The sequence below is a fragment of the Serinus canaria genome, chromosome 7 (assembly GCF_022539315.1).
Source record: "Serinus canaria isolate serCan28SL12 chromosome 7, serCan2020, whole genome shotgun sequence".
Lineage (NCBI taxonomy): Eukaryota > Metazoa > Chordata > Aves > Passeriformes > Fringillidae > Serinus > Serinus canaria.
In genome coordinates, this window is record NC_066321.1 from 5217111 (window position 1) to 5243584 (window position 26474).

The 26474-nt window shown below is 41.2% G+C and overlaps 1 protein-coding gene across 1 annotated transcript in view; it reads left to right on the forward strand.

Moving 5' to 3' along the window:
* LOC103814623 (von Willebrand factor D and EGF domain-containing protein-like) overlaps nucleotides 1–26474 on the forward strand; it is a 136917-nt gene that overhangs the window by 37758 nt on the left and 72685 nt on the right. Inside the window, exons 8-11 of the mRNA XM_050976997.1 lie at nucleotides 1290–1363; nucleotides 7146–7416; nucleotides 11166–11344; nucleotides 14890–15833. Coding sequence (XP_050832954.1) covers nucleotides 1290–1363; nucleotides 7146–7416; nucleotides 11166–11344; nucleotides 14890–15833 — 1468 coding nt within the window. The remainder of the gene's footprint in view (nucleotides 1–1289; nucleotides 1364–7145; nucleotides 7417–11165; nucleotides 11345–14889; nucleotides 15834–26474) is intronic.

Genomic DNA, 26474 nt, shown 5'->3' on the forward strand with positions numbered 1-26474 from the left:
GGTAAATCCAAATGATACAGCTGACCCCAGATCAAAAAGTTGTTCAGAGAGGGATTCATTTTTTCAGTCCTCAAGACCATCATTCTAAAAGTTTGGTGTGCCAGACAAAGGTGGGCATCTCAGTGCTTCTGTGTCATGGTTAAGGGGCATTTTGAAATACAGATGATGTATTGCTGCAGGTGAGGAATGTTGTCAGGAACTGAAGTTCTATCTTCACCCTCTAATTCATTTATTTAATTTCACCCCTGTTCCCAAAAGCCAAGTTCTGCTTTGTCACTGAAAGACTGCACAGGGATATAGCAGCCATCCTTCTTCCCTGCTCCATGGATCCTGGTAGAACTAACTGAAGTGCACCTCTGGGCTCCTCATGGGCACGGAGGGAGCAAAGAATTAACAGCCCTGGCCAAGAAATCAGTCTGTCAGGATGGATAATGGAAAACCATAGCACTCCATCACTCCCACCAGTATGACTGGGAGCTCTTCATATCACAAATCACGACACAACCCAGTCCTGCACTTTTGGGAGCTGGTTAGCAGGGCACTCAGCCATTAAAAAACACCCTCTTGAGCAGACCTGGCCATGTGGGTCCAGCACTGCCAGGTGTTACAGCTTCAGAGCCCTGCCTCTGGCTTCTGCAGGCACAGCTGCTCCCTGCAGGGTACCAGGGCTCTCTCTGTGACCCAGCTGGTGCCCAAGGAGGAGTTAAGGGCTGATGGAGATAAAGATCTCTGCAGTTGCAGTAGATCCTTTCCTGTTTACCCACATACTTAAAGCAGTGTGATTTGGAGCCTCCTCATCAAGATCTGATCAACATCCACGTTAAATAGATAAATCAGCCATTCAGATGTGGTACAGGAAATCTGAGGTCAAATTGGGGGATAGGCAGCTACTACTAAACATGCTAATGTTACTTAATTATAGCATACCTTTTTACCACACTTCAGGAATTAAAATTAGTACAATTTAATGAGCACTCTATTCTCCTGGTAATTTCAGTGAATGATCTTCTCCTTAGCAAAAAGTTTTATTAAAAAATCTTCAGCTTTTACCAGATAAAGGAAGACATTACATCAGATGAACAGGAGCACTTTGAACTCCCTCACTGGCTATGATTAAACTCTGTTGTTTGAAAGCAAAGCCCATTTTGTCCCCATCTGCAATCATGTTTCAGAAGTCAGACTGTGGTTTGTACTTAACCCATGAATCTTGCCCCTAATGTTTTGTGAGGAGCATAATGAAGGAAAACTGCTGTGTGGACTGTATTCATTACACATTTCATTTTAACTAGGTCACAGTTCGAGACCTCCCAACAGGGAACTGCTACTCTTTCACTGATCCACACATTATCACATTTGATGGATGGTGAGTATTTTACTTTGAAATAATTTGGCTCAATTACTGCAGTTATCAGTTTCTGGATGAGGCATGCATTTGGGCTTACATTAGAATATCAAAAAAGCATGGGACAGGTTTGCTTACAATGAGGAATGTACTCCTTTAACAGCACGAGTGCTTTCCTTCCAGCTGTGTACTCCTTTAACAAAAGGACTAGAGATGGATTCATCTTTGAGAAGCAATGGGTTCGAGTCTGAATGATTTTTACAAGACAAAGGTCAGGTTCCAAAATGTTCTTCAAATAGAGCCATCACTAGTGGCTTTGTGAGGGGGTCTGCACCACATGTTGTCATGTTAGTGACACCCCAGTGCCACCCAAGTGACATTATGTCACCAGGGCAGCACAGCATGCAGGGACAGCCTTCCTAGGAGTTTAGCAACCTCTGCTGCAAAGTCACTCATCACAAGGATGCTCTTGATTTCTTCTGTTTCCAGAGCTGGTTTATGTCCAGCTGGAGGTGACAATCATAAACAACCAAAAACCCCCAAAAATATGGCTCTTATGTCTCAGATAAAAAAAGTGCAGAAATTATAAGTGTCAAATATCAGGAGAAGAATGTAAAAATAAGGTTGTACATCCTCCTGTAGTGTCCAAATGTCCTTCTGTATTACCCAGCAATAAGCTGCTTAAAGACTTACTGAGCCAAAGTGGTGCCTTTGTGTTTGACAACCTGAACTGTATAGAACTTTCCCACATTTAACTCCCCTAATCATTCATTTATCTATTTTTCCCAGCTAACTGGCATCACTGAAAGCTTTTAAAATTTGTACCTGGCACATTTGATCCAATGTTGCAAATATTTCAGATGACATTCCAATTTTGTCATTCTGCCATTGACCTCCTGGTGGCACAGGCAATGACTTTGGGTACACAGTCTCCACAAGGGCTTGGCAGGTGGGAATTTCTGCTCTCCTGACATCCCAATGTCAGTCCAACATGCTCTGGAGGTGGCATCTGAAATGATGTCAAAGCTGGAGAAATCAGTTGATGAAGTGTGAGTAAGAAAGGCAGTGACTCCATTAAAGGTTACACTTCTGCTTCTAACAAAGATTTTGTGTAAATTCAGCAGTCTGAGATAGGAGATTAGCTCTGCTTATCCATGGTTTCCCAGTCCCCTTTCTGCTTTGCTGAACAGCATTTAAATGTGGCCAGGAACTTGTTTCATACATGTTTGGGTGCCTTTCTTGCTTTGGAAGCTTCATTAGAGCTGCATGAGGTTCAAAGATATTCCCATACCTCATGTAGCTGCAATTATTTCAACTCTGAGACATTAAACTAGATCAGAGTATTGTTTCAAACCTCTCCATACATTTATATTCTAAAATACTCCCTTTTGATTTAGGGCTGGGAACAGGCAGTGATCTGTCAGTGATCTCTTGTGTTTAGGGAGTTATAAATAGCTGAAAAGTACCTCTTGGAATGGGGATACCCTTCCAGCCATGTAGCACATTTTTAATTTGCTTCTATGGGGGAAAAAAGGTCTAAAACCAAATAAAGCCATTTTATTTGAATAACTCATTTTTCAATCCTATTGTTGATATCACACAGAAATGCTTCCAAGCAATTTATGTTCTATTTTGGCCCAGGGAGTTTGGAAAAACCCATCAGTCTGTGTCATCCTGCCTCAGAGTCACGCAGACTCGAAAGAGGAAAAACCCAGGATCAGCTTGGCCCCTCAAAAGCTGCACTTTTTTCCTTGTGGACACTCATTCATCTCTGCTCTGTCCAGTGCAGCTTTAAATGAGCCATGCTGATGGGCCTTCGTCCATCTCAATAACTGGGTTATTTCCCTAAGATGTATCACTTCTTGATATTCAGCCAAGTTTCTTACCCATCATTTCACAGTCCCATTACTCCTACTTATATTCCCATTTATTATTGCAAATAATTTCTCTTTCAATTATTATAATGATTAGGCTACCTTATTACACATCAGTTAAGCAACTTCTCTGACTGCCTATCCAAAAAAAAATGTTAGTTACCACGTTAGCAAATGATTTTAAAGATCTGTCTTTGAGGAGTGAGGAAAGCAATTCCTGCTTCTGTCCTGGTACAAAACTATAATCTGAAGGCAAAGGCTGACACAGAGGTCTGGAAGGGAAGCATTCTCCTTTTTTCATGTAAGGGAATCTGATGGGAAAATGTGTTTGAAATGAGAACCTTTTTGTGGTTTCAAAATTTAAACTAAATCATTAAAAATTTAAAATTTAGCTTCAATAAAAAGTTATTTGAATAAATTTGAAAAATTGAAAAATGGTATAAAAATCAAAAGTCGGGAAGTGTTTTTCTTATTAGCAGTACAGTTTTCTTACTGAAGTGGCCACTTCCAATGTAATTTTTTAACTTCTATTGTGATGTTTCCAATGGTTTTAATCTGACATAGTGAGCTCACGTTACATCTGAGGTAGTTAGCTATTCATTAGACAACTGAAATACCCAACTCCCACTCCTTAATAACACTCCCCTTTGCTGTGCCTCCTGCTAAGATATGTCTGTAGGAATATTTATCTTGTAATCTTTTCATTCTTCTCACCAAAGGCAGTGACTGAAAATCAAAGAGGAATGTGTCATATTTTACAGCATAAGCACAATCAATTTGTGTATATTGGAGCATAGATGTGAAATAACGTTAATTACACCAGCTAAAATCCAGAGAGAGCACTTCCTTTTATAGCAAAGTACCTTCTAAATTAAACAAATGTGAAAGCCTGGTAAAGCAAAAGTATAGCCCTCATTACTGGTTATGGCACATTATAAATATAAAAGCTTTTCATGCCATAAATCGCAGATTCTTAAATATGAAGTACAGCTTAAAACTAAATATGCAAAAAATCCTTTTAGGGCAAAGTAAAAAGGGGAATTTCTTTTGATTGGGGAACTATATACATCATTTATGTTATTTTGCATTTTACCTAACCAGAAAAATGTTAAAATATTTTTCAGACTTCTCAAAAATTTTCACTAATCTATATTATCCCAACAATATTATCACCAAGGAAATGGCACCATTTGCTGGTTGGCTTTAATAACTTTCATCATAGGAGCCCACAGCTAAGTCCTGGGCATGAGTAGCCCTGCCAGGTGCTGGGGTTTTGATAGTCTGCAGCAGTTTAGGTGTCCCCAGGCATTCAGTGCCTGCTGAATATAACCCAACATCTGCTCTGAGAGCAACGTGATGGGATGAACACTCTGAAAGCAGAGAATGTGCTTCAGCATCACCCAGCTCTTCATAGGGTCAAGCCTACCATGAAATTGTTCCTAGTAGCAGAGAAAGAAGGAGCCTGGAGTGGCATGCCAACAAATCAAATCATTTGGTGGCAAAGCTGTGGTGGAAAATCTTCAGGAATGACCACTGAATAAAACACTGAATAAATACAAAGGTAAGTGCTGCTTGGTGAAGAGGAAGTGCAGGGTGAGAGTTAATTGAACAATACTGGGTAGTAGTTTACATATGTCTATACCCCCTTCTGTCCCTCTCCTGATTTACCAACAGAAATTATTCCTATGGAAGCTCACTGCCATAACCAAACACTCAGGAGTGTTTTATAATTACTGGATAAAGAGCATAACTCGAGCCATGACTTCATGCCAGGACAAGAACTTGCTTTCCCCCTTGGAAAACAATCTGAGCACACAGAAGGGGAGGGAGGGAACCCCTTTTCATCCAGGCTGCCCATTGCTGCAGACTCTCAGGGGAGCAGGGTGGGGAAGGGCACTGGGGAGGGAGATTTAGACACAAACAGTGGTGCCTGCTTCCCAAGGAACACGCAGAACTCCCTCCTGCAAAAGCTGCTCTAAGCCTACTCCAGGCATTTAGTACTACAGGCACCTCCAAGGTTGTCCAAAGAATCATTATCACAATTACAGTTGTGTAAACACCACAAAAGTTTAGCTGACTACATCCAATTATCCATCCAACTGATCTGAAGGCTCCGGAAAGCTCTAATTTAGGCACGGTGCAGGTTTGTGCTATGCAATCTATGCCATGACTTAATTGAAGGACTCAGAGTGACTTCCAGGAGGGTTGGATTGGCTCCACTGTCGGTGATTATTAAGCAATAAATAGCTCCCCTGACTGCAGTGACATTTATATCATATGCAAAAAGAGCCCTCTCTACCAGACAGAGATGATTAGTCTGGGTACAGCCAATCTGATGCCTGATTTTCCATCAGCCTCCTTAAACACCTCTCCTTCTAAGCTGGTCCTGCAGAAGGAAACTGTGGAAGGTGCTCTCATAAAATATCCTCTTTCTCCCCCACAAAGACAACCAAATGGAACGAGTATTAGAGGTTTAAAGAGATTATCTATTTTTTTATGTTGTCCTTAGTTCTGATCAATCTTAGCAGCAGCATCTATGCAGTGTAATGCAGGATTTATGTATCTGATTAGAAAGTAGGATGAGACAGAACCATTCAAAATCTTATCACTTTATGGCCAATCTAAGTTTTTCAAGATGAAAGATAAAGTCAGATGTGTTTTCTATCAGAGAAAAGGAGATGGAGTTTAAATTTTTTACTATGGTTTTAGCTACAAAGTTATCTATAGCTTTTTTTCTGAAGAGGAACAAAACACAGTAATATGCTTGAGAAAAAGTCATAGTTCACAAGCCATTTGTTCCTCTGCATAAGAAACATTAATGGCCCGAAACAATGTAGATGTCTGTATGGCACTGTTTAAAAAATAATCCTGTTATTTAGCAGGAGCATTTTATACATTCCTTTTAATGTTTTTTTTATTGTAGAAAATAATAAAGCTCATTATTATAAGCTTATGTTTTAGTTTCCATATTAGTTAATTTCATAAACATCAAGTTTTAAACTAATCCACAGTGCCTTAAAAAAAAGCAGAATAATCCATTGTTTTTAAACATGGAAGCTGTTGCCTTATAGGGAGAAAACTTAATCAACATATATTAAGTATATAGCTACTATTTCCTTTTATATAGCAGAATAAAATAGAGTGAGAATGAGACAAGTTTATGGAGTGAGAGCACAAAGAACAAGCAGAAGAGGGTCCTCTCACAGGCCTCTGTGGTGGAAACCCCAGAGGTTCCAGAGGGCTCATGCAGAGGCCAAACACTTGCAAAGATATTAAAGTTATCCTGCTCTTGGCCTCACCCAGACGGAGCAGGGACGTTCCTTACAGAAAAGAATGAAACTCCTGAATTGCTCTCCACGCTGATTGCTGATCCATTGAGTGTGAAAGTTGTGCTTAGGGACAAGTCTTTCAGGGGGAGGAACAAACTTCACTTTAGCTGGCTTTCAGTAGAATCCCCGATTTTCACAGGAAGCCTTTACCTAGCCACAGCCAGACTTGTAAAATTTGGTGATTAGTCACAGAAGAGGTTATTTGAGCACTGATTTCATTTGAACATCACACTCTAAAATCAGCCAGTTAGAACCAAAATATATTCATTAAGACGTGGAGGCAGGAAACTTCTTCCCATTTGCTTTATATCAAATGTTTACCCTTTTTATCCATGCCCATTGCCATGGCAGCAGCTGGGACACAACTCCTGCTTTCACAGGAATTCTTAGGCACTCCCAGCTAACAACTGCCGCGGCGTTCCCTTGGATACAGAGCCAGAGGAACTCTTCCCCACGTGCGCGTGGCTCCCTCCTCCAAGGCCAGCCAGCACCCTGCTCTAATTACGGAGCGCTGCTGTACCAGTGCCAGCGAACTCCCAACACAGGAGCAGGCTGAGGGTGCCTAACCCTGTCTGGTTTTGTTTCTTTGTGGTGGTTTAGGCGCTACGACAACCATAAAATCGGGACGTTCCTGCTGAGCTGCAGCGAGTCACGGGCGTTCGAGGTGCACATCCGCCAGTGGGACTGTGGCGGCCACCGCTCCGCCACCGCCTGCAACTGCGGCGTGGCTGCACGAGAAGGGGGGGACACCGTGGTGCTGGACACCTGCAATGGCCACTTGCAGGACAGCAGGCCCCAGCTGACCATCAAAAGCACCGAGGCATCGCCACAAGTCAAGATCCTGAAGTCTTACGGAGGCAGGAAAATCACAGTACGTGTGTGGATGGCTGAGCGCTCTTGCAGCAGTTGCGCTTTGAGAGCACGTGTTTAATGTTTCTGGGTTATCAGTGAAGCTGCTCCCGGGGTTTCTGTGGTCAAGGTGACCCTGAGGTGTTATAAAGTCTCTGTTTCCCAGCGCCGAGATCGAAGAAGGAGTCAGGATCCTTCAGCTGTGTTTCTCAAGGTTGTTTATTCTCTGTTATCTAAAACATTCTTTGACCTGCTGAGGTCTGTCTGGCAGGTCAGTCCATGGCACACTGACTGCCCTTGGGGTGGTGTTAGCTTTTTATACTAAAAACTACATGTACATTGTTTACAATAATTTTCCAATACCCATTACCCACGTTAGACAGAGAGTTTCTACTCTAAACCAATCCAGAAGTGCCACCATCACCCAGAAGATGGAGGCTAAGAAGAAGAAAGAAGAAGGACAAGGCACACCCAAATCCCTCCATCTTGGCTTCTGAACCCCTGTTGGAACTCAGGACATCCCTCTGGGAGTCCGGAGTTTCCGGGACCCTTGCCAGGGGGCTTGGAGACCCTGGCACACAGCCCAGAACACCAGCGGGTTCAATTATGAATCATGGAACAAATTGCCACCTTTACATGAAGAGATAAAAGCCACGGCAGTTTAAATAGTGTAAAAATAAAGTACTCACAGGGTGTAAATGTAGGTTTTAGGATTTTTGGCATAGGGGTTTTTGGGGACAAGATGGAGGGTTTTGGGCATGTCTAGTCTTTCTTCTTCTTTTTCTCTATCTCCATCTTCACTGGTGATGTTGGCGCTTTTAGATTGGTCTGGAGTAGAAGCTCACTGTCTAACATAGGTGACAGATATTGGAAAATAACTGTAAACATGTTATACATAGTTTGTAGTATATAAAGCTAACACCGCCCTGGGGGCAGGCAGAGTGCCTCTGACTGTCCTGCTGGATGGACCTCCGCTGGGCAGGGAGAAAAACTTTATAGATAAGATACAATAAACAACCTCGAGACCAAAAAACTGAAGAGTTCGACTCATCCTTTGAATGCGCGGGCTGAAACAGAGACTCTTAACAACAAATCAGGGTCCCAAACCTCACGGGACCCCACAAACCCCCATTCTAAAAACTCAAAATTCTACTTTTCTATCTTGTAACAAACTAACTCTCATTCTACATAAACTCTCGTGGCTTGAGAATCGTCATACGAGGTTGGTAATTTTCTCCATGCGTTAAAATCAAAGCCGCAGGTGTCTTTGGCTTCATGCCAAGGTCTCTGAGCCCCCTGGCAGGGGCTCGAGCCCCCCAGGGCAACCAGAGGGATGTCCTGCCTGGGTTCTGACAGTTGCCATGAAAATATCTGAAGCCATGAAAGTGCTTGCAGCCAAATGTACTGCAAAATTAGAGGCAGGGAAGTAGCCAGTTAAAGTGCTGGATTAGCAAACTGTAAAACCAAACCAAACAAATACCTTTGGAAACTTTTTGGCGACACAGCGGAGTTCTGATAGCACTGCTTACTCTCTGCAGCACTCCATGCTTGCTTATGCCAGGCACTACCCAACCACATCACATAAAGCAAATTTCTTTGCAGAGCTCAAGATATAAATATGCAAGGAAAGATCACAGGTAGCAGAGTAATGGAGTTTTTGAGTGAAGCAGTAAGACACTATTAGTCAGAGCCAGAGAGCCCCCAAAAGCTATGAAAATGGGCTGTAAATGTGCAACATTTGCTGTAACATAAAGCATTTGCCTAAACAAATATATGGCCACAACTTACTTTGCATAAGTATTGCTTATCCACACTAATAGACTGAAATCACTGGAAAAATAAGAGCAGGCTGCACCAGGGGTTTTGGTAAGGAAAAGAGCTGCAAATTATGGCCAAGAAGATAATTTTATCCTAGAGTTGTATCATCAAGATTTATTGCTATGAAATGTTTTGGATGAAGATTGGTCCACAGCAGAGCCAGAATGATGCAGGAAGTGCCTGTGCTTGGCTCTCCCTGTGATCTCACTTGGAAAAGACCTCAGGAAGGCAGTAATTGAAAGTCTGTTAATTATAGAATAGAGAAAATGCAGGAATCAAGCTGTCATTTCATTTTGCAACTGAATGCAATATAATTACTGTTTTATTGCTAGGACAATCTTAGCAAAGAATCCCTATTCTCATTTCCACCTGAGGTAAAAATCAGGGAAACAAATCAGGGCAGACTGGGGACACGATATGAATCCTGCTGTGAGGTCAGTGGGAACCTACAGGAGCTGTGCAGCAGAAAACAAGATCCCTGAGCACACCACCAAGTGGGGTGCATCCCAATTCTCCCATCACTTGTCCATCATTATCCTCATGCAGCTCAGGAACTGGCTCCCACAACGGTCAAGGAGGACTGGAATGGGGTTGGGTCATGCAAAGTGGCAGCTTCCAGCAGGCAGCCACTAAATAACTCTGCAAACTGAGGGCTCAAAAAACCTTCTTTGAAGTCTCAATTAGCAGCATTAAATCCAGGTGGGATGTGTTGCCCAGGGCAGCAGGATAGGAAAGGGTTAGAGCCCTCCAAACTCCCAAAATAAATCCACACCTGGAAATATTAATGCGGACAGCACAGAAGACTGAGCAGTTCTGACTGCAAGGGTTTTACACACAGCCCCCGAGAAAAAGCCTGAAGTAATGGGGAACTCAAATGGGCAGAATTATAATTTAGTGAAGCCAAACTCTGAGTAAACTCTGGATTCAAGCTCAAGAATGAAAAGATGAGCTTGTTACCCCTTCACCCCTTGATGGGGAGGGACTTCAAAGGGACCAGAAAATCCCCACCCAAAATAAAGGAAAACAAAACACAATATTTGGATTAATAAATTATATTTAGGCAGGAGCCACTTAAAAAAGGAAAATAATTATTTTGAAATTATTATAACGAGATGTTTGCAACTCTAATGTATTTTTAAGATTAACTGAAAAGGTTTAAGTTTGGATAAAAAGAAAGTATTAATGCTACTTACCAGAATAGTATGTTCCTGCTCCCTCTCCAGGCCCAGATAATTTTCAAATAGTATTTTTACCTGTAAAAATACAGCAAATAATAATACAAAAAAAGTCAGTTGAACAGATAATTTCTTTTTGCTTTTTTTTCCCCCTTTCATTATTTGGTTAGTAAACCAATCTGAAAAATCCATTATCCACACAGTTACTTCTTGTTTTGAACCCTGCTAGGTTTTTTTTTCCTTTTAAAGGTCAGTGTAAGCCTACTACTAGTCCTTTAATGAGAAAATTGCTTTATCCACTTTAAAACACAATCATTTTCTGGATAATCCGGCCTTGGAAAATGAAACAATTGTTCAGAAAGAAGAAAGATATTTTTCAATCTTGGCAGTTTCTCTAAAAAAAGTTATTATTATAAAATTATTAAAATAAAAGACACAGGGGTGGCCTTATTGCCATGGAAGTCACTTTAAAAATTAGCTGGTAACTTACCACTGGGAAAACTTCAATGGATGCAAATAATTATTTAAGAAGAAAGTACTCATGCAGTTATATATTTATGTAGTGCTATCAGATAATAATGCCATGGAATCTGAAAGCAAGCTAAATAATAGCACAAATAAATATTTATAGTGTTTCTAAGTGATCTTAAATTACCTCTGCCATCGCTAACATCCTGCTTTGAAATTTTTGTTTATGGAAAGAGACGTTTTTTATTGCATAAAAAGCTTGGTAAGAGCTTCAATTCACTGGAGTTTTTTTTTTTTTCTGCCTCTTCAGATCCTGTTCCCTTCTGGGGCATTTGTACGAGCAGACCTGAGCGAGTGGGGAATGGGTGTGACAGTGAGGACACCGGGCAGGGACTTCAACAGCACCCGGGGCTTGTGTGGCCTCTTTGATGGGATGGCTCACAACGACCTCAACAACGTGCCTGAGGAAGACTTCCTAGAGGAGTGGAGGTACAAAGCCACAGGGATCCCACCCAGGAGATGCTCCTAGCACTGCTCCACATGGCCTTGATGGGTTTATTTCATTACAGACTCCCCTAATGGCTTGACAGAGATCTCCTTAAGCTAAGGGAGAAGCCTGGAGGCCCATCTCCATCCCAGCAGCACAGGGGCTTAACCTTCACTCAGCAGAAAACACAGCAGCAGTTACCTAGAGAGGAGTTCTACATTCACAAGTGATGCCATGTTAACAGCTGTGTAAAGATCCCTCTCAGCTGTTAAAAAAAAAAAAGAGCAGTTCTCACCCACACTTGAAAATGTAGGTAGCTGACAGTAGGGATTAATTAAGGGTTTTGTATTTCTCTTGTTCTTTTATTCCTGAACGCTAATTACAATATGTGAGTATAGATTAAATGTTACATTTTGACAAAGTCTGGTAATATACATACCATGCTAAAACCTAATATCAACTCTACTAATGATGACAGTGAGCTCTGAAAACTTGTACTTTCTGGGACAGATGGTCTGGAAACAGAGCCAGGAGTCTGACTCTGACATCTCCCTGTCACAGCCCCTGTCCCTATCCCTGCTCCTGTCTCTGTCCCTATCCCACATTTTAACTTCTGCTGCTGAACTTCAAACATTCCTAATAGGTGCTCCTAAAAGGGGTTTGCTTGTGTAGTCTGATTTGTGAAGCAAGGAAAAAGAAGGCAAAACACTAACACAGCACTTAACCTGACATGGGAGCTCAGCACAAGCCTATAGGAGCAATGAATTTTTACACTTCTTACACTTCAGAAAATAAACAAGCACCTCTGTCATATTCTAGCTCTATTCAGTGGCCCTAAGTAATGGCTACCTAATGTCTATTTTGGCCTGTCATTATAAATTCTCCTATTTAGAATTCAACAGCCGTCATTAACATCCTAATAATGGGGTAATCAGTCAGAGATTGCTTCTGGGAAGGCAGATGGAGAAATAGCTTGGTGCAAGAACCAGCCAATAACTCACTGCCCCAAAAAAGAGCTAAAAGGTCCTTAGGAGAACTTGCTCAAAGCAATTTTGTTGAAAAAGCTGAAGCCAAAGCACAGTGCAAAGGAATTTAGTTATGAAACACAGAGGAGTTTTCTAGGGCTGTGTGATGGAGATTCTTCAGGGAAGGCAGAAGCTCCTGCTAAGTGTGAAGGGCAGGAGAGGTGGTGAGTTTTATCTTGCACTACTCCCAAGGATGGATTCTCAAGGAGCCCTCAGAACCTGTATAGAAAAACCAACCAATAGAGAACCTGAGGTCACCTCCAAGGAGACTGGATCATTCTCTGATCCACTCACAGAGAAACAGCCCAGTAAAAAACAAAAGCTAGAGAGTGACTCCTCTGCTGCTGTTTTTAATTTCATTTTAAATAACCCTGAAATCATGCTAGGCTTTCTCCAGCACCTGAAGCCATCTGAGTGCCCACCATCTGGCAGTTCAGAGCTTTCCCTGGCTCCCACCTCTCTCAAGCAGCTGCAGGGCCCTGCATGCACAGATCAGTTTTACACACCAGCTTTCCAACACAACTTTTAAACAGAAAAACAACATCAGAGCTTTCCAGCCACTAAACAGCAACCAGAGAAGAGATGAACTTCAAAACATGTGATTTAAGTAGGCAAAATAAAATCTTCAGACATTTAAAAATATACCAAGAAACCAGCAGAAATGCTGTTAAATTCTGGACACTTTCTCTATAATAGCATCCAACTCAATTGGATGAAAAAAAGTTTTCTTTAGCTCTTCCTGGGTTATAGTGGGTGGCTCAGAGGAATGATAGTCTGGTCATCTCATCAGGGGACAGAGGGCACATTTGAGCTCACTGAGGAGCAGCTGGGTGTGAGTGGCTGTGAAGGAGGATGGGGTTTCCATTCTTTCCACACCATACACCTCTGTTCTGTGGACAGGGGCTGACCAAATGTAAGTAATTGGTTTTGTGCAGGATTAACAGAGGATTTTGTTTCAGTAAAATAGCAAGGCAAAAGAGTTTCAATTTACTGAAATTTTCATTGGTGCATTAAGTTTCTGTCCTGATTCTGGACCAGTTTATGTGGTTGATTTATTTTTTTATAAATAAATAATATTTACAATAGCCTCTAGTTTATGTGGTGTTATACCAAAGGAGGAGCTACTGCTGCTGCCTTAGTCTAGGTTTAAATTTACTTGATGCTGAGTCAGGGAAGCTTCAGGGGCAGATAACCCCTCTATAGAACCAGAGGAATGTAGTGTGAAGGACACTCATTCAGACACTAAAATGTTTTGTCCAAAGGACAAGTCTCTCAGTCATCAAAAACATTTCTTTTCCTAGACTATAGAGAAGTTCAGAACAGCTTGTGCATTTCCATGAGCATGAAAACCATCCTTTTGTCTCATACTGTCTCCTGCTGAGCCCACACTTTGGGCAAAACAGTTCCATAAATGTTTGTGCTCATGTTTCAGGAGGGGAAATAGCTTCATTTTGCCACTGTCACTGAGATGTTCTGTTTTAAAGTCATGATTGTGTCAATGACTAAATTGGTAATATCAGATATGCCATTTAAAATGTATTTCTAACAAATTGGATAAAGGCAATTACAGTTTCCAACAGTATCTAGGGTTTGGCTCCAATATGCTGGCGAATGCTTTCACTTTCCTGAAACCCCAACATTTGGCTGCAAGACAAAATTAATGCCAAAATGATTTTAATTTTTGGTGCTCTTTCAAATTTGTCTGGTAATGACATGCTGCAAAATATTGGGACAAGAAACATATCCTTTCCTGTGAAGCTCTAGGATTCCTCTTGTGCTGCACAAACAAGATCAATAAGAGATTTGAGATTTCTGAAGAAACTTGAATCATGGCTGTTTATTCAAAGTGAAGTATCTAGAAGTTCATCCATCATTAAGACTAAATTTAAAAGGGGGAAGAGAATCATCTCAGCTTATATGATAGCCTAGCCCTATGATCAATAGAGAACTGCTTTGTGTTGAAAGAAAAAAATCAAAGAGAACTCTAGTAGAAGGAAAGAATGAAATGAGGTATGAAAAATAAAAAGGGAGTTAAGACATTTCAAAGAAAAAAGTTAGCAATATACATATATACATCTTAGAGGATAGATCAGGCACACAGATAAAGGTGATTTTCATAATATAGGATTTGAAGCAAATACGACTTTTTTGTCATTCTCCCAGAGTTAGCTGTGACACCCAGGGACACATCCAAGGCCTCTCTCGTGTATAATACACAAAGGGTAACCTGCACCTCAGAGAAAGTCCTGCAAAGAGAAGTCAAGCATTAGGCAATGCTCCAGCAAACCACTTAAACATCTGGTATAAAAAGTCTCCATGAAGTGCTAGAAAACACACAGGACAACTCAAGAAGGGCAGTGCAAAAGTGACTAAAGAAAACAGATTAAACTTAAGCGTTTTCTCAGGTACTTTTGCAGGTTGGGAATTTATGTTTTACCCTACCCTCAGTGAAAGTTTCCTTGCATGATAAACTAATTTGTTGAAAGTTTTCTCCTGCTAATCCCTTCCTATTTTTAAATCAGAATTCCTCCGGGGAAAAGTTTATTTGACAAGACTCCAGCACCCTCTGAGAAGAAACAAAGAAAAAATTTCTGCAGATGCCAGAAGGAGAGCACCAAGCCTGTGCCTGTGGCAAACACAAAAAATGCCTTTCAGACTCCTTCCCCTGAGCTCTCTGGTTGCCATCATGACCATGTGGACCACAGCTTTGCAATCCCATATCTGGATGTTACATCTGAGTTTGTCACTCATGCAGAAGCAGAGTCAACTTTGAGAAAAGATGGGAAACCACCGGCCAAGACTTTTGGTCAAAGATATTTTTCTAAATCAGTCCAAAAGCGAAGAAGCCCTGAGGTCCCACTAAATCCTCTCCCACACAATGTTTCCATGAATGGCAACAGCTCCATTGACTCTACCAAACCAACGGGAGACCTAAGGAAAGCAAAAAGGCAAGACAGGTATTATAAAGACTCATCCTTTCACCCATTGCAAGGCCCAGCCCAGAGACACTTGGAGAGCTTTGCGTATTTTTTCCCCGAGGACTACTTTGAAGGGGTTCGGATGAAAATTCCACTGTCGTGGCCCACTCCCAACGGCCTGACTGCCACCAAAGCTCGGGAGATTTGCCACCAAACTCTTGCAAACTCCACCATAGGCTTGGCATGTAAAGGCCTCCTGGCAAAACACCTGGATGAGGCAATCGATATCTGCCTTTTGGACCTGCAGCTCAAAGATGACGTGGCTTGGGCGAGGGCACTGATAGCCCTTTTGGAGAATGAGTGTGAAAGGAGAGTGCTGGAGAGCAGGAAGGGAGAGTTCCCTGCTGGAAACCAGCCCTCTGCTGCCTGGGAGGAGATCCTCGCTGCTCTCCGGTGTCCCGCGCTCTGCCGCGGCCACGGGGGCTGCACGGAGCTGGGCTGCCAGTGCCTGGGGGGGCAAGGCTCCCACCACTGCAGCTCTGCCAAAAGTGAGTAAAGCCTTCTTTCCATATTGGCAGTGAGTAAAGCCTTCTTTCCATACTGGCATTATTAGGCAGAACATCTGCACAGAGTTGTTTGCTCTTCAAGCAGCGCTACCAGTAAGGTATTTGATGAATTAGTAATCAGGTTTTGACCTTGAGGAGCCAATCAAAATATCTGGTTGGCTGGTCCTTCGCTTTTTTTGCCTCAGTAACTTTTTAAAAATGGATTTTACAAGCCCCTTAGCAAATTGGTTTTGCAGAAGTGATTTTCTTTACATCTGATCTATCACTGGCATGCTGACAAGTAGGCTTCTCACAAAAAAAGAGGAGCGTCCTGCTCACCTTGTGGTCAATATTCATGTAGACAGTGTAGAGATATGTCTTTCCTCTTTTTTCCTGGTCAGGAGAAAATAAAGTTTGAACCTTAATTTCAAACACGATCCTAGTAACAACACAAAATTAAAAGTGACAAAATGAACAAGTAACCCTGCCAAAGCCATCAAGTAGGGTCTGTCTAGGGTCAGTCACCATGGCTCAGCTGAGACATCCAAATCTCCAGCCAGCCCCAGGAGCCCAGTGGCACATCTGACACCCCAATGCATTTATTATCAGGGATGGGATCACCCATATTCTTCACATTAAACATGACTTCAGTGCATTGTTTTAAAGCAGTTAAAATATATCCTGACATCCTTTTTTTTTATGTTAATGACAGGCTAAAATTTGCAGAATAGTTTCCCAAATATGGAAGAATTAATTCTCTTTCACACAGGGAATAACTGACACCAGGGACTGAAAAGTGAGTTGAGCAATTTTGAAGCAATTGCCCAACATACAATTCAATGTTTAACTTATTTCTCTGTGATACAGAGAGGTTAGGGGCCTTGCTAAGGCCAAATTTTAAAATTTTATTTTGCTATGGCTGAAATCTCTCAGATTAGAGGAAAATAGCTTCAATATGACCTTTCAAGTAAAAGCTAATGGCACCTTGTCTTCTTGCTGTGACATCAAATATAAACAAGGACAGAGAACAGAGCTCAGCCTGGGATTGCACAGGGAGGTGAGAACTGGAAAACAAACACACATCAGCTGTGGCAAACACCCCCAAATCATTGCCTTCCTCTGCCCTGACTGCTTTGTCTGTCTCTTGCTGCCTTTGCATTGTACATTTTCAATGTTCAGCTGGACAGGGTGCTGGGCCATCTTGTCTAGACAATGCTTTTTCCTGAGTTAGAGAAAAATTGAGAATAAAAAAACCAGGAAAATTAAAACCAAAATAACATGTGGCATGCTTAACTTTCAAGGTATTCTCCCTTGTCTTTGGTATAAATGCAGAGAAGTTAGGAGATCACATCACACAATAAATTCATCTCAACATTAACTACGGAAAGGAAAAGTGCTGCCACTATCTAGAGTGAGTCAATGGAATGAGCTGCAATGAGGCCCCTTATTAAAGACCATTTATTAATTCATTTATTAGTGATTTAGAATATTTTTCTATAGTTACAAAAATGGAGAAGCCATTTAATATATATATATACACAAATACACACACACACACACATATATATATATATATATATATATATATAATTATCTGATCTTGTGAATGAAATATAAAGCAGATCTATACATACAACCCAAGGTCAGATCACCTACAAGGAGAAATAAAATCTCAGTTCTGGCATGCCAATCACCCTGACATTATAATACTAAGAAAAGGTCACCTAGATAATTTGGTACAGTCAATCAAGGCAAGCCTCCATGGGAGCTTCACCTTTAGCTGTTCTTGATTTTTTAATTTCATTCAGAATATATTTAAGGATATTTGCTTGTTTTCTCATTTCACATGCAGAAATGTTCTAGACAGACTGCATGGAAACATTTCGCTTGGAAAGGATTTGGGAGATCATGGAATCCCAAACCCTCAACCCAGCACTGCCATGTCTCCAGGTGTCACATCTCAGGTGGTTTTTGAACATTTACAGGCATGGTGACTCCACCTCCTCCCTGGGCTGCCTGTTCCAATGCCTGACCACCTTTCCAGTGAATACATTTTCCCCAATTTCCAATTTAAACATCTCTTGGTGATGACAGCAACAAGATCCTTTTGTCCTATTGCTTTTTACTTGGGAGCAGAGACCACTCCCCACCTGGTACAACCTCCTTTCAGGTAGCACAGAGAGCAATAAAATCCCCCCTGAGCCTCCTTTTCTCCAGGCTAAACACCCCCAGGGCTGTTCCCCTACAGATCCCAAGGTACATTTGTGATGGGACACCTCTTCCCAAGGAAAAACACAGCAGCACCTCACAGCAACCACCAACCTCTCAAATGTCACTTCACACAGGGGCTCAGAACCGAGCTCCTGCTGACACCACTAAAGGCTTTCACACCAGAATTGGTTACTAGGGATGAAGAATTAAGATAAATCTCAGAAATAAAGCTGTGTGCTCCAACCAGAACAGCTTGAGCCCCATCCCTGGGAGCTCAGGAGTCCTGGCCTGGCTGGCAGAGCCCAGCAAATCAGCACAGGCAGGATAAGCCCCTGGGCTTCGTGACTAACGAGCAGAGGTTCTGTAGGAAGGGAAAGAAAGGAGGAGAAATTGAGAATTGAATTAGGCTCCTGAAGGACATATAAAAGTGCTGTCTCTTTCACTTTCTTTTCAAAAAGTCAGGACAGAAGAAACAGAAGAATAAGTGTTGATCTCAGAAATGCTGAGTTTTACGTGCTATTGCTAGGGAAAAGTTATTTTCCAGAAGATACATGAGTAATGAAGGAAAAGGCAACTCCTTTTGCTGGCTATACATTTTCCCATCAGTTCCAAAACAAATCTCTGTCTAATTTTCTCATGCTGGAATTATAGATGTGAATTAAAACTCCCCCAAGATCAAGGAGGATATCAACATAATTCAAATGTATTTTCCAAGGTCACCCAACTCAGCTACACTGCCAATACAGAACAATATATTCTGCCACTGGTCAGCAAACACACACAAAAAGATGGTCCTGCAGTATTTTTAAGAATCAAAATACAGGCCATGATATATTCGAAGTGATTTTAAATGAAAACAGAAATAAAGAGAGAAGATGTGAAGTGTGGTTTGCAGACAAGTTCACTCCTCTGCTCTGCCTGACTCCAACAGGAGCAGTCCAGGTGGCCAGAGCTATAATTATCCTCACATGAAAATCGCTATTTGGAGTTGAAAGGCACCTCTGAAACTTGGCAGCACTCCAGAAGCTTAGAATTTCTTAATGTTGCTTAACATTTCATAACCCCCACCCTCCCCCCAACACCTGTATAAGGTGCTTAAAATGTCATTACCACCTGTAATTAAAGGCAGAATCCAATTACAGCAGATAGCAAATCAGGTTGGTGCTTACCATTTGTATATATTGACCATGTTGCTTATTAAAAAATATCAGGACTAGTAAAGCACACATAGAATAATGTAATATGCAGATTGTATGAAGCTCTAAAGAGCAATTACAAGATAAAAGGTAATGAGGAGTAATAACGACAAATTAGTTTCAGTGAAGTAATGACACTTGAAGTTTAAATTTCTACATGGAAAGTTCTGGGGAGAAAAAAAAATTAACCAGCAAAGAAATCAAAGCAAGCAAAAAATGATGGTAGGAAGGTGAGAGGGGAATGTGCCCCTACCACACTGACAGAGATCCCATTTTCATATCAATACATTTCAGTGGTGATATTAAGAGGGGCTGTGAACCCAACTGCATTTTCAGAGCTGTGAACCACAACCACACAGGTCCCCCAGACCCATCTGCTACACCCTGTTATTTTTAGAGTGGTTGTACAGACCTTTCTGAATTCAGCAGTCTGCTCTGGGTCCTGTTCATCTGCTGTAATTAAATAATATGAATTAAAGCACACAATATTTTTTAAAATTTATTTATAATGAGCAAAAGGATGAGGTCAGCTATTTCATTTCCTCAGGCTGGGTCTTTCAATGGATATTGCCTCTCCCCCTTGGAAGAATAATCTCAGAGTTTTGATCAGACCAGGAATGTAAGCTCAGGTCCATATTATAGAAATCTCACTATTTATGTAATTGTGATTTATTTTTAAGATTAATTCTCATTTTCAAAGACAAAGCCCAAGGAAGAAATTGAAAGAAAATACTTAATTTTTTTCAGGATCCCAGGTGACAGAGAACAGAGCATTTCAGTTGTTTACATCAAATTCCAATCTGTTTTTGAGATTGGAGCATTTGTGTGGGAACAGACTGGCTGAAGTAAATACTTTTCTCCCACTTAAATCAATTCAATGATCTTAAAATTCCAGATCATAATGGTTATGTAAGGGCTGTTAGGAAGTCAAGTAAATTAAGACTTTTTTGGTATTTTCAATATGTGTTTTGCTGATAAGATGCAGAGAGAGCCATCAGGGTGTGTTGGCACACTAGATGCTGTCCTTGAATAAATTAAAGTAAGTAAATTGAAATATTATGCACAGTAAAAAATGCATCTTAGACTTTTCAAAGGAAATATAATCCTTTTCCTAAATCCCCAGGATATCTACAATGAAAAATATTGTTCACTGTGTGTAAGGCTGGTGTTGTGGCTGGGACCAGCTTGTGGTGAGCACATCTTCAAGGGAGAATTCCATTTAATTGCACCACAAGGGCCCCAGAAACAGTTACCAGAAACTGTGACCCTTTCCACAGGAACTGATCCTTTTTTTTCAAATCACTTGGGCTTGTAAACAAAGAAAAAACAACCAGGCTTTTTGCTAATCTGGCAAAAACATGTTCTATGGCAGAGAGGATGCAGTACACTTTAGCAATTCCATTGATTTTTCAATATTGGATTTCATAAGAAGAGTCAAATGTGCTTGTGAGAACAGCAAAACCCACGCTTACTGTTCTAAACTTTTCTCACCAGACAGAGTACTATTGCTATAAAACAAATGTTAAATTGCATTATCCCTTAAAAAACCCTTCTTCTTTTCAAGTAGTAAGTCACTGGGCTTAATTCTCCTCTTCATTATAGCAATTCCATTGACTCTGGTGGGCACAGTATTGACAAAGTCACAGTTCCTGTCACTTTGATGAAGCTACACTATCAAGACAAAAATCAGGTCTCTTTTTCACAAATGTTCTTTTCTTTTTCCCTTTTTCTCATACTAATTGTTGACTTTTGCATTCCACAGTGTTGAATTTTCCTGTCTATCCAGCTGAGGGAGGTTTGAAACTCTCCTCTGCCTGCAGCCTCCCCATTCCCTCTCCTGTTCAAAGGTTCACTCAGCAGCTGATGGCTGGGGGGCTGTGCTCTTGTACTGAAATTTAGAAGCTGAGGCTTCTGTTCCTATCAAATACATTTTTCTTCAGTAGTGAATCCTGTAAGGCAGGGAACATTTCAAGCAGATCCCTGTGTACCATTCCAGCATAAACCACATTTTAGTGCACAGCTCTGCTCCCACTGGGACTGCGTTCTTTACACTGGGCTTAAAGATATTAAGGATATATTCTTATTTCCTTTAAGCTGACATTAAAGAAGTCTCACTAAGATATCAATACTCCATAAAAAAGGTTCTATACAGCTTGAAAATGAAAACTTTTCTTTTGAGACTTCTTATCTCCACTTACAATGAATTTTTTTCCCTCAGCTTACCAATAATGGAAAGTAGATAAAGAATAAGTATGAAGATACATATTATGCAATTTAAGATTACATTGTGTTCAGTTAGCCAGCTTTTTCCTAGTTAAAAAAAAAAAAAATATGATTTAGTACTGAAAGAAAACTGGGGGAAATATCTTTAAAATGTTTATTTGCAAAACACACTTTCCTTCTCCCAGCCATCTGCAGAGGAGTGGTTCTCATCATCATTGAGGCCCTGGCACAGGAGGCCCAGAAAAGCTGTGGATCTCCCATCCCTGGAAGTGTTCAGGGCCAGGCTGGATGGGACTTGGAGCATCCTATTTGAAGAAAATTATTCTATAGTGTCTTCAGGTCTGGGCCATAAAAATTGGCCCAAATAAATTTTTCTCAGGCTAAAAACAGAGCCAGTATTAGCAGACATAATTTGAAAAGATATAATGATTAAATATCAAGCTTTGAGATTACTTGTCAAAACATCAAATTTTGAACCTAGCACTTGTCACCTTTTGAAAATAGCACTCTTGTTCTTTCAGAGGAATGAACACCTCCAGCCACAAAAGTTTTAGTAAGAACCACAAAATTTACAAAAAAAACCAGTTTAGAATCAAAAGAGAAGAAAAGCACAAACTTTTCCACAGATGCATCCTCCCTGACACCCACATACTCTGCTCAGAGAAACACTGTTCTCAGTCACATCAAACATCTTTGTGGGCAATTCTCAGGGACTGGGGACTTCTTGCTAGTTCTGAAGCCTTTCTTCTTTTCATAGCAGTTTTACTTGAGTTTTTGCTGGTGCAGATGCAATAAACAAGCATCTGAAAAGGCAAACTTCAATACCAGCTTTAATCTACTGTTTTGAGTCCCAGTTCTTTCCATTCTAGGCACAGACCTGGCTGAGCAGGAAGAGGACTATTAGCTTTACAGTTACAAAGTCAATAGAAAATGAATTTTAAAAGGATATCAAATCTTGGTGATAAGGGACATGGAAGGTTGCATGCTCAGTGATCCATAATAATCCCTGCAAACCAGGTCAGGGAGATCAGTCTTTTCTGCAGATTAGTTTATTTGCTTTAATGCAAAATTAAAAGAGTGAAAACAGTCAAAAAAACCCCATGTAGCTAAACAAAACTATTTTCCAAAGAACAAGAATTAAATTTCTAGAAAAGTTTAAAAAATTATAGGTCTCATTCAAACTGACCAAAGCCAGACCCCCCAAAAGCACACCTTTAACTTCTTTACATCAGGCTGTTTACAGGTACCCCAGGAAATTTCAACCTTAAATCTTGTTCACTCCAAAAGAAAACAAAGAGCCCTGAAAAAAAAATCTCCTTCTCCAAATACTCACAATGCACATACAATATAAACAACACATTCACAACAGTTTGTAAACTAGAATTAAAACTTGCAAACCATTCAAAGGTCTGATTTAAGCTGACCCAAACCAAAAATTCAGAGCAAACATTTAAGGCCTTTACATAATATTTTATGTAGTGTAAAGAGCTGACAATCCACCAGATACAAAACATTCAACCAATTGTGAACAAAACCCTGAGTGTAATAACTAGATTTAATCTAATTCAGTAACTTTAAAATGGAAAAATTAATAAAACCAACTAATTGGGCACTAGAGTGGACAAAAGGACCAAGATGACACCACAATGACCCAAATCCTTTTTGTGGCATCACTGCACTCACTCTTAGGAAGCCTCAAGATGCTGCCAAGGGTTCTTCCCTAAAGTGCCACTGAGGGACAAAAACTGAGACCTGCTTTGGTGTGCCAGTGAGCACCATGAATGCACAACCAGAACCTTCCATGAGGTCACCTCTCCAGGCCATCTGGAAAAGAAGAAATATTCTGTATTCAACAAACAGCACAATCCTCTTTTCTCTTGCTGAAGAACATTGCTAGCAAGCCTTTTAAAAATAGAAGGATTAAATAAACCTAAAATGTCACAGTGAGTTTTCTAAAGCAAAAAATAATCTGCCATATTGTTGCAGCACATGGATGCTTTCAGTGTGAAATTGAGCCAGGCCATTTCTCACATGCAAGGAGCTCTCACAAAATGTTTTTTCCCCACGCTCTCTCAGGGCTCATTTCTGCAATCCATACTGGATACCAGAGCCCTTCAAAGCAGAAAACCAGATTCACTCCATGCCAGCAAAAGGTCACAGATCTAGAGTTTGGTACTATGGAAACAGAGTTGTTTAGGATGGAAAAAATCCCTAAGGTCTGTGAGTCCAGCTGTCAATCCAGCAATACCAAGCCCAGCACTAAACCATGTCCCCAAGTGCCACATCTACACAGCTTTTAGATACTCCCAGGGATGGTGACTCTGCCACTTCCCTGGGAAGGCCATTCCAGTGCTTGACCACCCTTTCAGTCCAGAACATTTCCATAATACCCCATCTAAACTTCCCCTGCTGCAATTTGAGTCCATTTCCTCTTGTCCTGACATTTCCTACCTGGGAGAAGAGACCAACCCACACCTTGTCACACCCTCCTTTCTGGGAGTCATAGAGGGATGGTCCCCTTGAGCCTCCTTTTCTCCAGACTAGACCCCCCCAGCTCCTTCAGCTGCTTGAGGCCTGAGCTGCTTTGGAAGCAGGAAAAACACAGCTTTCCTTTAGAAGCCAGGGAGATCACTGATGAGCAAGAATTCTGGCAAAGAGCATATGGCTGCTGATGGTTATTTCTTAGGGAGGATTATCAAATGAGCTTTGGGTCGTGGATAGCACAAGCTCCAGGATAATGCATTCAATGATTGTGTCAATGATTACCAAAATGACATTATATACAAAAGAAACACAATATTTGTGCAAACATTTGAATGGTGGCAGACTCAGACTTGCTCTGTCTAAGCTGTAGAGAAAACTGAGCATCAGTTTGCTCTGACACAGATCCCTCAAACCTATGGTAGCTGGAGGTCCACATCCACAAGTTCTGGCATGGAAAATTGTTCAATCTGATTCCAAGGAAGGGGTAACTGGGCATCATGGGCCATTTACTTTCTCACTTCAGCAAAGATTTAACCCAACCCAGCACTTATGATCTGGTTCTTGATTTGCTTTTCATGGCTTGGATTGCTTGTTTATAATCCCCTTTAAGAAAAGCAGGGCAGTTCCTTTCCTTTTCTTTATTCAAACAAAATTCCTGCTGGTTTCAATTTCAGGTCTGCTGCTACAACCCAAAGTCTCACGTGTAGTTTTCAAACATTGCAGAAGAAAGTCTATTTGTGCTGGGATACTTTTCTAATCAAACAGTAAATCCAACATGAACCATTTCTATCTGTCAGTAAGACTTCAATAAGTATAGTTTTGCAATATTCTTGATTTTGTGTCAACTGTCTTCATTGAATGTGAACACACAGCTCCTCAAATCCTCCTCCAAAACTGCTGCACCCTGTCACACATCTGAGCCCCAGGCTGCCACCCTGAGCTTCAGTTTTTAATCTACAAGTAAAAGTCAAATCACATTTTTGGCCTGTAGGCCATAGAGAGAAAAGAAGGAGGATGTTCTGCCCTGGCTTTCATTGTATTTTGACATTCACACTCCCTAAACATTAATCATTAATGTTCAAATATGTTGTACTTTCTACAAGCACCTTCCAAGAACTGCCTGATTACCCACAGATTTCTCTCCTCTCTAACTTGCCCCTCTGCAGACATCAGACATCCATCCCAGGTCTCCACAGCCTCAGCTTTCTCTGCAGACCTGCACTTTTGCCCTCACTCTCACCTTTGTGATGTTTCCCAGTTCTTTTTATTGCTCCTGTCCTTCTTCCCTCCAGTCTTTAGCTGCACTACTTGCAGCCCTTTTGCTGGGGTTTTCCAGGCTCTCCAATATTTCCTTCTGATGTCAGCACCTCTCTGGACTTCCAGCTCCCCCTCCATGAACCATATCTTGACCCCTGTAGCCCCTGGAAGAACAGGGTCTGGATGTTTGGGTGCCCAGCTGACAACTGCCAGGAGACTTTCTCAAAGCAAATGGAATGGAGATTTCCTTTCCCTTTTTTGGTTGAAACTGGCTAAAATTCAACACTAGAAGGCAGAGGGGAAGACAGACAGAAACCCTTATTAAAACCAAAAGCCTAAAATTCCTACATCCATTACACCTGACATTTAAAAATAAATAAAAAAGATAAAAAATAAAAACACTTATCAATATTTATGTACTGCTTAAACTAAAGTCTAAAGGCTGAACTCATTTCTTTAAAAAAGAGACATTGTAATTACTTTAATTTTCCATCAGATTTCAAACTGGTTAAGACACTGATGTTTGCAGTTGTTGCCAAGCAGTGTTTGCATTAAGGAAAGGACTTTCCAGGTTCTCATGCCCTGCCAGTGAGGAGTCTGGGGATGCTCAGAGAGCTGGGAGGGGACACCAACAGGACAGCTGACCCCAGATGGCCACAGGGATATCCCATTCCACATGGCATCACTCCCAGTACATGAACTGGGGGGAAAGCTGGGCAGGGGTCACTGCTCAGGTACTGGCTGGGCATCTCCTGGCAAGTGTTGAGCAATTGCATTGTGCATATATTCTAAATATTTGATCATGATTATTATCATTACTGTATGTTCTTCCTTTTTCTCCCATTAAACTGCCCTTAAGTCAACTCACACATTTTCTCACTCTCTCCCTTGTGATTGTCTCCCTGATCCTGCCAGGAGGAGAAGTGAGAAGTGCCTGTGTGATATTCAGTTCCTGGCTGGGGTTAAACCCTGACAAGGGTGTACAGAATGGTTTGAGAGAAATAAATACAAAATTCTGATACTGTAAGGCACTGGGCAAAGCCCTGGGGCTGGGTAACCCTGGGTAACCTTGCCCTAGCCCTGACACTGCAGGGTGGCCATAAAGATGTAAGGAAACCCTTGGGGGAGTGCAGGGGTTTAATCAACAGAGCTGAGAGTGCTTTCATGGAACAGGAAGGGCTGCAGGAGAACATTCCTGTGTCCCACTCCTTCCCAGGCTCTGAAATTCTGCTTCACCCACAGAAGCCTGAAAATCTGCAGTGATAATGAAAAC